At 38.0% G+C, this 16,699-nt stretch overlaps 1 protein-coding gene across 2 annotated transcripts in view; it reads left to right on the top strand.

The window, feature by feature from the left end:
* Positions 1 to 16,699, top strand: part of mib2 (MIB E3 ubiquitin protein ligase 2) — a 171,960-nt gene that overhangs the window by 101,692 nt on the left and 53,569 nt on the right. For both annotated transcript variants that reach the window (XM_062999171.1, XM_062999170.1), the window contains exon 4: positions 15,282 to 15,388. In XM_062999171.1, the coding sequence (XP_062855241.1) occupies positions 15,282 to 15,388 (107 nt within the window). The remainder of the gene's footprint in view (positions 1 to 15,281; positions 15,389 to 16,699) is intronic.

Below are 16,699 nucleotides of genomic sequence, written 5' to 3'. Positions count from 1 at the left end.
AAGGAAAACCTACTCCAGAGCTCTCTTGACCTCAGACATTTCAACATGACACTGACCTGATGCACACAGCACAAGAGAACAAAGGAGTGGCTTTGGAGAAAGTCTGTGAATATTCTTGAGTGGCCCAGCCAGTGTCCAGACATATATCCAATCGAACATCTGTGGAAGGAGCTGAAAATGGCTGTGTACCGACGCTCCCTATCCAACCTGATGGAGCTTGCAAGGATATGCCAAGAGGAATGGGCAAAAATGTCCAGAAACAAGTGTGCCAAGCTCGTAGCTTCTTTCCCAAGACGCATTGAAGCTGTAATTCAACCAAGTATTAGGCTAAAGATGTGTACAGATAAGTAACCCCTAAATAAATGATTTTTGTCAGTAAAATAAAATTGCATATTTTTTAAACATATTTTCACTTCGTACTTATTGGCGATTATGTGTAGATGTTTTTGAGGCAAAAAAAGAACTAAATCTATTATACTGTAGAATGAGTCTGTAACATAATAAAACGTGGAGTAGGTGAAAGGGGTGTGCAGATTTTCTGACTTGACTGTAGTGTGGATTTATTAACGCAATAACAAATCAAAACAAAAAGCAGAGACATGCGTCTTTACCTTAATGCTTCTCATACAGAAACAAATGTGACCTACCTTAATGCTTCTCGTACAGAAACAAATTTGACTTTATTATAGGTTTCCCCTGCTATCTGAAAGTAGAGTGTTTCTGTGTAAGCCAAAATGGTTTTTTAAAGCGAAGCAGCAATTACCATTAATTTATATGGGAACATTTTTGAGTGCTCCCAGACCTACTGACCAAATAACACATCAACTCTAAAAAACACTAACATATAGTAACAGCAGTAATTAGAAGATGAATACACAGTCTATGTAAAGCAGAAATAATTTATGTTACTTATGTTAAGTTTACTTACCAGAATCTGTCTTTTTGGGTGAGCACTGCTTTTTTATTCGATCCTTGTAAAATCATTGCTGTTTTTTTTTTGTCTTTTTTTCTATTGATTACCAGGACAGGTACTAATCTTGGTCCATAATAAAAGGTAGTGCCATCAAGTGAACTGAAGCAGGTGGTGCTTTATTTAGATACATCCCATTCCCCTGTAGTTTACCCCCCCCTGTTGCTTGTGCTGGCCAAAGAAGGGCTGTAGCCTAGCACACGTGAAAAGTCGTTTGTTACTTCAATTTTTCTATTGGCAAATTCTTACAGAAAAATTTATCACATACAAAGAATTACACAATTTTCTCAGTATTCTTCCAGTGCTTTTGTCGCTGACCTGACCAGTCAACAAAAGCTGCTGTCGCACCAGCAAAAAAAGGCAATTCCTCTACCTTCCCTTAGGTGCCTGACTAGGCAAGTGACTGTGTTGGATAAGCACATAAGGCTGTTTTGCTTCCCGAGTGTTCAAATTAAACTCCCTCCTTCATAATAAATTTATATGCCAGCCCAAGAGATGGCAGTAATAGATGATCATATGTCCAAGACCTGATGAAAAACATTATCAGCATTTTACAATACATGAGCATGTAGATTTTTTTGAGAAGTAGTGCTAAGCACATTGCATTGTAACCTATGTCTCATATTGTACAAACACAATATTAGCATCCACAATAATATGCCTTTTGGCTGGACCCATTCTCAGTACCTACAAAACAGCAACAGGTATGCAGGAGTTGATACTTCGACTTTAGCCATCAGAAAAAGTGTGTTATTAGAAATCTTCCACCCTGTTTTCGAAATGCTCATACGCTGTAGATAAGAATAAGAAAAATACAGAGAAAACTTACGTTTAAAAATGTAAATGTGAAATATGTGTGGACAGAGTGATAAAATTTACAAAACATTATGAACTTCAGATGTACTATTAAACACACTGATCAGCCATAACATTAAAACCACCTCCTTGTTTCTATACACATTGTCCATTTTATCAGTTTTACTTACCATATAGAAGCACTTTGTTGTTCTACAATTACTGACTGTAGTCCATCTGTTTCTCTGCATGCTTTGTTAGCCCCCTTTCATGCTGTTCTTCAATAGTCAGGGCTCTCCCAGGACCACTACAGAGTAGGTATTATTTGGGTGGTGGGTCATTCTCAGCACTGCGGGACACTGACATGGTGGTGGTGTGTTAGTGTGTGTTGTGCTGGTATGAGCGGATCAGACACAGCAATGCTGCTGGAGTTTTTAAACACCTCACTTTCACTGCTGGACTGAGAATAGTCCACCAACCAAAAACATCCAGCCAACAGCAACCCGTGGGCAGCATCCTGTGACCACTGATGAAGGTCTAGAAGATGACCAACTCAAACAGCAGCAATAGATGAGCGGTTGTCTCTGACTTCTACAAGATGGACCAACTAGGTAGGAGTGTCTAATAGAGTGGACAGTGAGTGGACACGGTATTGAAAAACTCCAGCGCTGCTGTGTCTGATCCACTCATACCAGCACAACACACACTAACACACCACCACCATGTCAGTGTCAGTGCAGTGCTGAGAATGATCCACCACTGAAATAATTCCTGCTCTGTGGTGGTTCTGTGGGGGTCCTGACCATTGAAGAACAGGGTGAAAGCAGGCTAAAAAGGTATGTAGAGAAATAGATGGACTACAGTCAGTAATTGCAGAACTACAAAGTGCTTCTATATGGTAAGTGGAGCTGATAAAATGTACAGTGAGTTTAGAAACAAGGAGGTGGTTTTAATGTTATGGCTGATCAATGTACAATTATGAGCATGTACTATTAAACCTTTATTAAACCTTATACACTATATGGACATCTAACAATGAACTTTTTGAACATCCCATTAATATGGAGTTGGCCCTACCTTTGCAGATAAAAATTTTCCTTGTCCTGGAAAGGTTTTCCACCAGCTTTTGTGCCCATTCATTTATAAGAGCAGGTGAGCACTCATGTTGGATGAGAAGGTTGACCTACAATTGGCATTTTAATTTATTTCAAAGGTGTTTTTTAGTTACATTCAAAGGCTCCATGCAGGCCACTAGAATTCCTCCAAACACTTTCTTAATATCCCTTGCTTGAACTAAAATGCTGGAACTAAAAAGCAAATTTTCCAAGCTGTTGCCACAGATTGGAAGTTGGAAGGGTGTTGGTAAACTCCTAAACTCTATAATTAGAGGCACATTTACATTTTTGTAAATGTCATATAGTTTAGGCACTAACCATGCCACCCTGGTCTGGGTAGAAGTGGGACCTGTGCCAGCCAGAACCATGGAGTGCAAAGCACAAACATGCCCTGGACAAAGTGTACAGAGAGAACACAGATGATGACTTAAAGCAGTGTTAGAACCCTGGACCTCAGGGACTATGTTACTATATACATTTTAACTATATATGTTTTACTATATACAGCAACACAAGCTAAAGCTTGGACAGAGCCTTGCAACTAGAGCATGAGTGTTGCATGCATGCCAATGATTTACGATTAACAGGGGGACATCTGTCCTCTGAGATAAGAGCATGGTTTTTTAGTCTTCGCAGCATATGGCCTCCCGTATGCTCATCAAGACGCGAAAACAAATCAGCCCTCCCAGCTTGGTAATCGGCTCAGATGAGTGGTTACTGTACATGCTAGCTACTAATCCTTGTTTTGTCATATCCATAAGCATCTGTGAGAGTTTATTTCATTTTTGCTGACACAGGACCTTCCAAGGTGATCTTGTGTATAGGGCTGGACGATATGGCTAAAATTTATATCACGATATAACTCCTAATTTCGGTCGATACGATGTAATTCCGATATCGATATGAATAATACAAATGTCAGAAAAACTGCCAGGAACACCAACATTGAAAGGCTGTACCTGCGAACCTCTTAGCTTTCATAGCTTTCACCTATTATTTGTATTCAGCATTTGTATACAGACAAAAACACGACATCATTCTCAAATAAACATAAGCTTTGACAATATATAATATAATACATTAACATATGTATTAACCAGAGGTGGAAAGAGTACTAAAATATTGTACTCAAGTAAAAGTACTATTACTTTAATGTATTTTTACTTAAGTATGAGTAAAGTTACTAGTCTAAAAATCTACTCTAGTAAAAGGTAACTCATTTAAAATGTACTCAGAGTAAACGTTACTTAGTTACTTTATTAACAGCAGGGGGGAGGGGGGGGTCTCTTCTGTGTAATGCAAACAGGACAAGTGGATATAAATCTCACAATAGTTGTTTTTAAATCAAATATAATAGAAGAAACATGTTGATACAACATTTAAAACATTTAGGGGTGTGTAATGTGTCATTTTAGTCCCATAAAACTTTTATAAAACCCATAAAACTTTATAACTACTAGTGATGTGTCGTAGAATTATTTGAATCTATTGAACGGCCCTTTAAACTGAAATAAAGGAATCGATTCGCGCTTTATGTATATATACGGCTCTTTAAAAAGAAACGAGACAAAAGATCCGACTCCCCGTCGCAAAATTCACTGCAGCAGTTTCCCAGACGCGATTTCTTTAGCGTTTATTATTTTACTCAGTAACGGATCTTATTTAAAATGTAGCGATTTACAATTCTTAATACAAAACATACTTAAGTAAATGTAAAATTACAGGCTGTGAAATCTACTTTAAAAAGTATAAGTACACAAAAACAAAAAAGTACACTCAATTACAGTAACGCGAGTAAATGTAATTCGTTACTTTCCACCTCTGGTCTTAACTAACCTTAATCCACAACATGGACTGATTATTATTTGTATGTAAACATTTTCGAACAAAAGTGCTCAACCAGGATAAAGAATATAAAAAGTGCTTAAGAGTTGCTGCAGAATTTGCTGCAGCAGATGTTGTGCTTAAAGAATACAGAAAAAAAGAGTCTAGTCTTTCCTCTCTTATCAACTATTTCTACTGCTTCTTTTTTAACTGTGGGAGCTCGTTCACTCACAGCTGTTGAACTCATTTTGCCGCTAATATCCACCGTGTTGTAGGTAGTGTAATCAGAGCGTTAACGCTGAGCACTGGCTTCGTGCCTGTGGCGTACGTCATCACGCACTGACGTATGCATATCGATCGAATTTGTTTAAAAATCATATCACCGTTATTGAAACATTTTCTATCGCGATATATATCGATATCGAATTATTGTCCAACACTATCTGTGTAGATCTAGCATGGTCTTGGCCAGGTTATAGTAAATACTCCTAGAATTATAAAACCATGTGATTGTGAGATGTCCCTATATCCCGTGGACTATAGTGGGATTCAAATTATGATATCTTATGGCCAAAAGTTTATAGACACCTGACACCTTTAAATCACATCCCTACAATGGATACTGCCTTAATTTTGTTCATTTAATTTAATTTTCATGATGTACCACCACTTTATTCTGGTCATGGTCATAATGGATCCGGTTATCCCCAGAATCACTGGGCACAATACAGTAACACTTGCTAGACAGGGCGCCAATCCATCTAGTTCTATAAAATTTCATTTTATAGTTGGATTGGTCTGTCAGATGGTAAAGTATAGTTCTATACCTTAGATAATGGGTTTCCTATCAATGGTGGTGTGCTGTACGCCACACTGCTGATGTGAAATAGTGACTTTAGGCATCCGTACAGATGATCTTGTGTAGGCTATGGATTGATAAAACTTTGATAATTTTTGATAAAACTTTCAAGGACAGTTCTGCAATGCAGCCAGACTTGATCAAGAATGGACAGTTCAGCACTCACTGATCCTAGTCTGTGAACTGGAGTGGCCTATAGCATTGTAATGTAGCTGTAGCTACTAGACATTTAACTATTACCTGAAAGAGCAGCTTAACCAGGGCAGAATTGACAAACTGAGTTCTGTAAAGGTTATCACTAGATAACAGTTTGACCTTTTGCATTGTTTGTCTATAAAGATTGCAGGGCTGTATGCTTGTTTTATCAAACTGTTAGCCACACATTTAATGATTCACACCACATATTGACTGATGAATTGAATACCATTGAAATCCAATGAACTACCTTCCTGCCATGAACAGTAACAGTAACAGTGTTAAACGTTAAACCTATAAACAAAAAATCAAACTGTCAGCAATAGTTATGGTTGAAATCCACCACATAGTGGGGATGCTTACACCATATGGTAGAAATATGTAAACACCTGACCATGACCTTGTTAGATATTTTATGAAACATATTATTAAATAAAAAGCATATATCAAAAATACAGTCATGGCTAGAAATATCTGATTTTGGTATTCACATGGTTCTTTTGTTTGCATTGAAATAACACAAAAAGCTGAGAAGGAAAAAGTCAAATCTCTTTACACAGAACTCCAGACATGGAGTAGACAAAATTGGCACCCTCCATTTAATATATGGTAGCACCCTCTTTCAAAACAATAGCTGTTATCAATCTCTTCCTCTAACCATGAATAAGTTTTTTTTTTTTACACCTTTCTACCAGAATTCTTCACCAATCTTCTTTTACTGACTGCTCCAGGAGTCTCAGCTGCTGTTTCGAAATCTATTCACAGGTGTTTGTGGGATTCACTTCAACACTCTTAAGAGGTTTGTCTTAATCCATCTTGGGTGCTTTTTAAAGCATGCTGTTGGTCATTGTCCTGCTGGGAGCCCCATGACCTCTGTTGGAGACCCAGATTTCTGACACCGGATGCTACATTGCATTCTGAAATGCAAGTCTTTAGATTTTTCATCATGCACACAGTTAAGGCATCCAGTGCTAAAGAAACCCCAACACATCTCTAAACTTTTGCCTTGTTTGATCAAAAGGACTGTGTTGTTTTTTGTGTGTTCTGTGACTTCTGTGACTTCTGTTTTGGCCTTGTCTGTCCACAGAACGTGGTAAATGTCAATCTGTTTTTTAAGCCTCTGGTCAGCAGTGGGACCTATAAACAAAGAAACAAAACACATAGTGGGGATGCTTACACCATATGGTTGAAATGTAAACACCTGACCATGAGCTTGTTAGATATTCTATGAAACATATTATTAAATAAAAAGCATATATCAAATACACAGTCGTGGCTAGAAATATCTGATTTTGGTATTCACACGTTTTTTTTGTTTGCATTGAAATAACACAAAAAGTTGAGGAAGAAAAAGTCATATCTCTTTACACAGAACTCCAGACATGGAGTAGACAAAATTGGCACCCTCCATTTAATATATAGTAGCACCCTCTTTCAAAACAATAGCTGTTATCAATCTCTTCCTCTAACCATGAATGAGTTTCTAACACCTCTACCAGAGTTTTTGACCACTCTTCTTTTACTGACTGCTCCAGTAGTCTCAGCTGCTGTTTCGAAATCTATTCACAGGTGTTTGTGGGATTTTGATCTGGACTCATTGTTGGCCACTTCAAAACTCTAAGAGGTCTTAATCCATCTTGGGTGCTTTTTAAAGCATGCTGTTGGTCATTGTCCTGCTGGGAGACCCATGACCTCTGTTGGAGACCCAGCTTTCTGACACAGAGCACGACATTGCATTCTGAAATGCAAGTGTTTAGATTTTTTGTAATTCACACAGGAACCCCCAACATCTTTAAACTTTTGCCTTGTTTGATAAAAAGGACTTTTTGTTAAGGACACATTTTGTGTTCTGTTTAGTTCTGTGACCTCTGTTTTGGTATTTTCTGTCCACAGAACATGGTAAACATCCATCTGTATTTTAAGCCTCTGGTCAGCAGTGGGACCTATAAACAAAGAAACAAATAATCAAACTGTCAGCAATAGTTATGGCTGAAATTCACCACATAGTGGGGATGCTTACACCACATGGTAGAAATATGTAAACACCTGACCATTAGCTTGTTAAATATTCTATAAAACATATTATTAAATAAAAAGCGTATATCAAATATACATTCGTGGCTAACCATGCTCCAGGAGTCTCAGCTGCTGTTTTTTAAAATCTATTCACAGGTGTTTGTGGGATTCACTTAAAAACTCTAAGAGTCTTTAGATTTTTCATCATGCACACAGTTAAGGCATCCAGTGCTAAAGGAACCCCAAACATCTTTAAACTTTTGCCTTGTTTGATAAAAAGGACTGTGTTTTTTTGTTAAGGACACATTTTGCGTTCTGTTTAGTTCTGTGACCTCTGTTTTGGTCTTTTCAGTCCACAAAACATGGTAAACAACAATCTGTTTTTAAGCCTCTGGTCAGCAGTGGAATCCTCCTGGGTCTGCTACCATAGCATCCGGATTGATTCAGATGATGGCATATAGTGTGAACTTATCATCACTTTTCTTAATATATTTTATGCGTTTTTCTTCCATTTTCTCCCAATTTAGTGTTGTTAATTTGTCTTCCGCTACTGGGGATCCCTGAATTTTTGCAGTCCAGGAGGGTACATTGCTGCCCACGCCTCCTCCGACCCACGGGCAGCCGTTAACGGAACCCTTTTCCACCCATGCACTCTGCACAGGCGCCTCTATCCTCCAATCAGGGTCCTTACACAGCGTTTAAAGACCCCATCCACATATTCCGTCATCCCTCCCTGCAGGCACTGAATTATGCCTGCTAGATGGCGCCCAGCCGACCTGTGGCAATGCCGAGTTTCGAACCGAGGAGTTCAGAATTTTGGCGCTGGTGTGCTAGCGGAATATCCCGCTGCGCAATCTGGGTGCCAAGGTTCTGTATTATGTGGTGCAATCTATCATCATTTTTTCTTTTCTGTCCATGTCCAGAAAAGTCAGTTACAATGTGGTGGAATGTAAACTACTTAATGACGTTTTGTATAGTGGATACAGGAGCAATCATTTCTCTGGAGATAAACTGGTAGCCCTAAGATTGTTCATGCTTTTGCACAATTTTGTTTTATTTACATTCTTAGAGAATCCTTTGCTCTTCTTTCTTTTCTTCAAAGACACAAACACTGAATAAACTTTCCTTCCATTAAACTGGATGGACAGCACTTGTTATTTTCCACAGGTGAGTTCATGTACAAATTAGGGCTGGGCGGTATGACCAAAAATTTGTATCAGGGTTTTTTTTAAGATTCTGACGGTTTCACCGTATATCACAATATGTTATTTTTTGTATGACGGGGACTTTTTATACGTCTGTGGCTTATTCTACTGTCATAAGTACATAGAATATAAAACGTTTTAATTTCACCATGTATATAATGAAGGTTTTGAGTACTATAAGCTTTGCTTGGCCCCACGAAATGACACAATATATGATAGAATAGTCTGCATTTTTATTGTTTATTAAATATTTAAATATTTAATCTCCATTTAACAAATAAAACAACGTTTGCAAACTGCACTGTACAACTTGACCACAGGTCTGTTGTAGACAAGTGGACAACTTTATATATCTATGCTTCCAGTTAACTTATAACGTTAAAATAGCGACTAACATAGAGTATTTTTGCCTCGTAAGACAAACCTGGAATCCAGAGTTAAAATTTTTGCTCTGAAAGCTTCTTTCTCGACTGTCTATAGAGAAATCATGTCCTTGTAGATGTGGATTGTTACTGTGTTCGTAATGTCATTGTTTGTAACAGCCGTGGCTCGACAAACCATACAGTATATAGTGTTTTAGTCTGTTCTTAACTGCCGACACGCCTCGTTTCTTTGGCAGGTTCTTCTGGTGCTTATTTGGTCTCCCTCTCTTCATCCTCCATCTGTTTTTGTTTATTTTTTTCATCATATTGAGGAAATCTGCATGGCGCTCCATAGCGTTTTTAGCGGAAGCAATATTATATGATTTCCTGCTTTTTGAAGTCTACAGCTGTTAAAATTAACTGTGTTACGGTATGGCGGTATGTGACAAATCCATGCGGTATGAGAAATCAAAGACAGTATACCGAATGTACCGTCATACTGCCCAGCCCAAGTACAAACTAAAGTTTGTTAACTGTTCCTTAAATTTTGAGAAGGTGAATAATTTTGGTACAATAAAAAAGTCTAGTCCAATTCTGGAGTTCTGTGTGGAATGATATTAAATCTCACTTTTTTCCTCAACTTTTTTGTGTTCCAATGCAATCAAAGGAAATAAACATGTAAATTCCTAAGCACAGGATTGCAATCAGAGTTCCAGTTTTCCCACAAAAGTGGTCCCCCAGACCTACTTTATAAAACCATTTTAAATACATACTAAAACACCTAAGGTCAATTAGGTGTCCTCATACTTTTGGCTTACATATCATGTATCACATCATGTGCTTGTTCTGTATCTTGTTGATGGATGGAATATAAAGCCTAGTTTTGTGTCATTGACATTAAAATTTCATTTTCATCAACTGTTATATCCTGGTCAGGGTCGTGACGGTTCTGGTTTCACAAGGAAACAGTAAGTTCAAGGCAGGAATGCCCTGGACAGGGCGCCAATACATTGCATGGCTTTGGCCCCCTATCCCTTCAGACACAGCCAGTCATGTCTGTGTAAATGGCTGGTTGGTCAATGGCACTCCTGAGGTTTGAACCAGGATTTCAGTAGTGGTGGGCTAGCGTAACAGACTACTGTGCCACCCGAAATCCCTAGGGAGGTATAAAGTTTAACGTAAGAGGAAGAAACAATGTGAGTTAATTGCACATCAGTGCTGTGCATGCTGTAGCTAACAGAATGATTCGGCATGCACTTAACGGTAACGTGAGGTAGCCTCTGTGGACAGCAGTGGATTTAAGTCAATTGAGTTAAATTGAAGATAATTGCATTTATGTCAGTGGGTTAACAGGGAGCTGATCTTTATCTGCCTAGCACACGGCTCAAGGAGAAAAATACAGGGAAGATCTTTGAACATTTAATTTTAAGTTATATTACAGGTTAAGTCCTAGGAAGGCTCGGGTAGTTTAAATTCTACATGCCTGCTGTCTTTCAATTAGCTACACTGTATTACCAATTCTACAACCCCAAATCAGAAAAAGTTGGGACAGCATGGAAAATGCAAATATAAAACAGAGTTTTTTACATTTACTTTGACTATTATTTCACTGCAGACAAATATTTCATGTTTTGTCTGCTCAACTTAATTTCATTTATTCATAAACACCCATTCCTGCATTTCAGGCCTGCAACACATTCCAAAAAAAGTAGGGACGGTAAAGTATTTATCACTTTGTAATTTTGCCATTCCTTTTCACCACACTTAAAAGACGTTTTGGCACCGAGGATACCAAGCGATTTAATATTTCTTCCTGCAAACACGTCTTAAGATGTGCAACAGTACGGGGTCGTCGTTGTCGCATTTTTTGTTTTAAAATTCTCCACACATTCTATATTGGGGACAGGTCAGGACTGCAGGCAGGCCAGTCCAGTCCCCGTACCCTCTTCTTCCACAGCCATGCCTTTGTAATGTGTGCAGCATGTGGTTTTGCTTTGCTTGAATGCAGCATATGTTGCTCTAAGATCTCAATGTACTTTTCTGTATTAATGCTGCCATCACAGAAGTGTAAATGACCTTTGCCAAGGGCACGCATACAGCCCCATACCATGACAGACCCTGGCTTTTGGACTTGCTGCTGATAACAGTCTGGATGGGGGTTTTTTGTCTTTGGTCCGGAGGACATGGTGTCCGTTTTTTCCAAAAAAGACCTGGAATGCTGATTCGTCTGACCACAATACACGTTTCCACAGTGTGATGGTCCATCCAAGGTGCCTCCGAGCCCAGAGAAGTCGACGCCGCTTCTGGACATGGTTAACATAAGGCTTCTTTTTTGCACAGTAAAGTTTTAAGTGGCATTTGTGTATGTAACTCTGTATTGTAGTGCCTGACAAAGGTAAAATATGCAAAAGAGAAATATGCAAATCCCTTTCCAATCTTTTTTTGAGGTACATTGTTTTTAAACATTTCAATAATTTTCTCACACATTTGTTGACAAACTGGAGATCCTCTGGCCATCTTTGCTTATCATGATTACAATCAGCTGTTGGCATCAACTGTTTGGAATCACAGCATTATTTAGTTTTTCACTTCATTACTAGCCCTAAATTGCCCCGTCCCAACTTTTTTTTTAAATGTGTTGCAGGCCTGAAATGCAAGAATGGATGTTAATTAATAAATGAAATGAAGTTGAGCAGACAAAACATGAAATATCTTGGGTTCAAACTGTCTCAATCAAATAAAAGTCAAAGTAAATGTAAAGAAATTTTATTTCATTTGAATTTTCCATGCTGTCCCAACTGATTTGGGGTTGTATTTGATTAGTTGGTTAATTAGATAACCGTAAGGAGTGATAACTTTGTCTCTTAAAACTGTGTTTAACTAAATGTTTTACTTTATTTTTCTTTATGTAATTATCTGGTTGTGGCAAATATGCAACAACAGGAGAAATTACTTCTTTTAAAAAAACACTTAATATAAATTCTGGAATGTCACTAAATAGTAAGACATTGTGCTGTATCCATGTGATATAATGATCCAAACTGAGCTGGTGTCTGGGGATTACCTCCAACACTTGATCTTTTCTCCACATGCACATACACAGTGTCTGGGGGATTATACCTTGTCATAGCCTTTAAACAGACAACTTAGCTAGGCCAACAGAAGGTTAGCCTAACTAGAGATTTGCACTTAAGTCTTAAAAGAAAAAGAACAACCATATTCTAGGAAGCACACAGAGAGGACAGAAGACATGAACAAAGGACTGAGAAACCTCATCTCTTCTCTCCATTTAACCATTGTTGACTTTTAAAAGACATTTTGGCGGAGAAACGCTCTTTCTGCCAAATGTAATTGATGTTGGGCAATAACCAGTTTCTTTGCCTTATTTGACTGATATATCTAAATTCATGTATTGGATTTGGTGTAGCTGAGGTGAATTTTCATGCTAGGCCTGTGGAGAGAGTATGGGAATAGGCAGTTCCTTTGCACCAAGAACAGATCAGATCTTTACTATAAGGTATGTACTGGCTTTCTCGTCTATGACGTAGCGTAAGCATGTTTTTAAGGTATTTGCAACAGTCTGGAAGAGCTAGCTATAAATTCTAGCTTTTGTTGTCATAACAGTATCTTTGTCATTACACATATAACGTTTTTTGTGCTGCATATGTTTTATATTGAGATGTGAAGGGTTCTGTTCAAGTTCTGGAAATTATTTTGGATTTTGGAACAGATCTAGAATTGCACAAATGTATTGTTTATACACACACAGAATGAAAGACATATGAGAAACACAAGGCTTGTGTTTGAATTATAATAACCGCTATGCACATTTACATCATATCATTTTGGCAGTAGTAAGTATGTTTTTAATCTGGACCTAAAAATTTTACTGTTTCGGGGAGATTATTCCATAGTTGTGGATGTATAAGAATGCTTTTAGGAACTAAAAGTAGCCCTGCCCTGTGCAGCATACATTGTGCCTAGAACTTCATATCTATAATGTGTAGGGATATTAAAGACATGGTACAACTGCCTACAACAGCTTTGGATAAAAGCATATGCTAAATGCTAAAAATGTAAATGTTTGACAAGTCATTATTGTAAGATCAAAATAATGAGGGCACATGTGTGGTGCAGGGGTCTAATGCTCTAGCCAACCACTGCAGAGACCAGGGTTTGTGTCTCAAGTCACCAGATTGGCCAGGTGCTGTGTCTTGGTTTCCTCTCAGTTAGGAATGGCCAGATGCTATTTTTGCTATTGTGACCTTTGTGATACCTTGTGTCTGGAATGCAAAGAGCATAGTGTGTCTCTTCATACATGTTGGACAAGAGGTGGTAGCCTGCGGTCATCTCCAACCAGTAGGGGTATTGTTTATGTGATAATGATTATGAAATTGAGACAATGCTGAAATGGTTGGACAGGTTTAGTGTAATGTAACCTCAAGGCAAGCACATATTGCTCACCCCAACCCTTATTGGGACAAATTGACACATTGATTGCGAGCCAGGCCTTTTTAAATCCGTCACTGTTTGGCATCACAAATGGCATTTTGTCTAGATGGGCAGAAATTTCAGCAGACAAACTCTTTCGTAACATTTTCGTGGGCAGCCTTCTCAGATAAATGAAGGCAATTTTAGCACCAATTAAAGGCCAACTTCATATTATTAGCCATGTTTTTGGAATTAACTGCTCGACAAGCTCATGGTAAGGTGTCCATTTTTTAGCCATATAGTGTAGCTAAAAAAGGTTTAGTGTAATAATAATAATTATGTGCAATGTAATATAATTTGTAGGTCATTGTAGTGCAGCATCTGGCAGCAAGTCTTTGCCAGTTTGTTGTTGTCCTACAGTGCATTTATAGGTAAATAATGCAGACATGCCCAGCCATCAACATAATGTAGGAGAAAATGTGATTCAAGGCAATCTACTTTCATTGCTGCACTGCCCAGGTACCATGACCATGGTATGCACTTTTAAAGGTGGACAGGATGTTAGCAGCCCCATATGAATATTAAGACTGGATAAAAAAAAAAAATTGATATAATTATGCACACCCCTGTTAAGACCAGTGTGAATAATTTCAACACTTTTTCTAAGAAAAATTGCAGAAAATACTGGACTCCCAAGACCGATATCACAAATTCATGTTTGTGGACACCTAACCATTGCAGTGGTAGATCATTAAGGTACTGGACTAGTAATTGTCAGGTTCAAACCTGACACTGTCAGGGTGCCATGGTTAGGCTCTTGAGCAATGCTCATAACCCTCTATTGCAGAGGTTAAAGGCGGGAAAATAAAATTGTATGTCTTTACTGAAATAGGTACGTGTGAAATGCGTCAAGAGGAACAGACGAATGTTATTAAAAGATAATTCATTTATTTATTTTTTTTTAAATAAAACATCTTTCAGAGTGTGATTGTCAATATCACACCGGTAATAAATGACCCACGGCCTGTTGAACATTCCATTTAAAAAAAATATAACCATGAATAAGAAGTAACCTCCCCTCTGAGATCTTGTCTGTTGCCCATTCATTCAACGGAACATTGGTTGGCCTGACTCAGAATTGCTGTTTTAATTTATCCCACAATTTCTCCACACCAAACTTGTCAAACTATATGAAAATGAAAATGGGGTGAAAAAAATTCATTTAATACTGTGTGGTTAAAATGTTTTTTTTTTTCTTCTGTTTTTTAGAGAGCTGTATCTGTTAATCATATTGTTAAACTTATTGGTGTATCAGGTTTTATACAATATAAAAGTCATTTTTGGGACATTTTAGTTTATGATTTGCTCTTATCTTTTTTCCCTTATCATGTGAATACGAGGTAAACTTGCTTTATGTAACTGATGTGAAAAGGAGCAGAAAAAGACCCACCTAGAGGTTATATTTGGACAGTATTAGAAGTCTAAGTGCCTTTTCTCTCCCAAATTTAGAGTAAGCTTGACACCGAGGCAGAATCTGTCGCGGATCATCCTTAAGGGAATCTTTCAGGGCGTGAAGGTTGTACGTGGACCTGACTGGGATTGGGGAAACCAAGACGGTAAGTGGAAGCAAGCATAATTATGAGAATTCCAAAAGGTTGGGTGTGTCTTCTCTATTTTTTTTTTTCTTTATTTACACTTTAAGAAACACATTTCCCTTGCTTTAAATTGACTGACAGTAAGCAGTATCTTTTATATTTCATATTCAATAAATTAATTCAAGCACTTCACACTGTATCACCTTCAGATGTGCCGTAGTTTTCCTTTACTGGATTTGCTTTGATACAAATATTTTTGACGCATTATGCTACCACTCAGTCTTAAAAGATGAGCATTATGTGATACATGCTTCAAAGAACACCTAAGCCTACGTAACTGAAGCTGTGCATAAAGCTGGTGTGAAGTGCAGCAGAATTACAGTGTCTGAAAAGCTCTTTCATAAAGGACTTTAATTCTGTCACACTATGTATTATGTTTTGTAAAAAAGCTTATTTTATACTTTCAATATAAAATGAAAAAACAAAATCTCACTACTCAAGCGCTCTTCCCAGGTAAGACCTGTCAACCTTAGATGTAAAAGGTTGCAAAAGCTAGATTGGCAATTCTTAATAAGTCAGAATAAGCATAATTTTTGCCTAGGTCTTTATTGATGTACAACTCCAAATCAGAAAAAAAGTTGGGACAGTATGGAAAACGCAAATAATAAAAAAAACACAGACTTTTATTTGTTTGCAGACAGTATGAGCCATGCCTTTGTAATGTGTGCAGCATGTGGTTTTGCATTGTCTTGTTGAAAAATGCATGGACGTCCCTGGAAAAGATGACATCTTGAAGGCATATGTTGCTCTAAGATCTCAATGTACTTTTCTTCATTAATGCTGCCATCACAGAAGTGTAAATGACCTTTGCCAAGGGCACTGACACAGCCCCATCCATAACAGACCCTGGCTTTTGGACTTGTTGCTGATAACAGTCTGATAATGGTCCTTTTCGTCTTTGATCAGGAGCACATGGCGTTCATTTTTTCCAAAAAAGACCTGGAATGCTGATTCATCTGACCACAATACACAGTTCCACTATGTGACGGTCCAACCTAGATGCCTCCGAGCCCAGAGAAGTTGACGTCGCTTTGGACTTTTTTGCACAGTGAAGTTTTAAGTGGCATTTGTTCATGTAACTCCAGATTGTAGTGCTTAACAAAGGTCCCTCACCCATGTGGTTATATCAGCTGTTGGCCAAATCATGATCACATGTTTATATCACCTGTTTGCTTTTTTCCACCGCATTACTAGCCCTAAATTGCCCCCGTCCCAACTTTTTTTGGAGGCCTCAAGTGCAGGAATGGAGGTATATTAACAAATGAAATGAAG

The sequence above is a fragment of the Trichomycterus rosablanca genome, chromosome 7 (genome assembly GCF_030014385.1).
Source record: "Trichomycterus rosablanca isolate fTriRos1 chromosome 7, fTriRos1.hap1, whole genome shotgun sequence".
Taxonomy (NCBI): domain Eukaryota; kingdom Metazoa; phylum Chordata; class Actinopteri; order Siluriformes; family Trichomycteridae; genus Trichomycterus; species Trichomycterus rosablanca.
The sequence above is the reverse complement of the archived record's forward strand: the minus strand, read 5'-3'. Positions and strand labels throughout refer to the sequence as shown.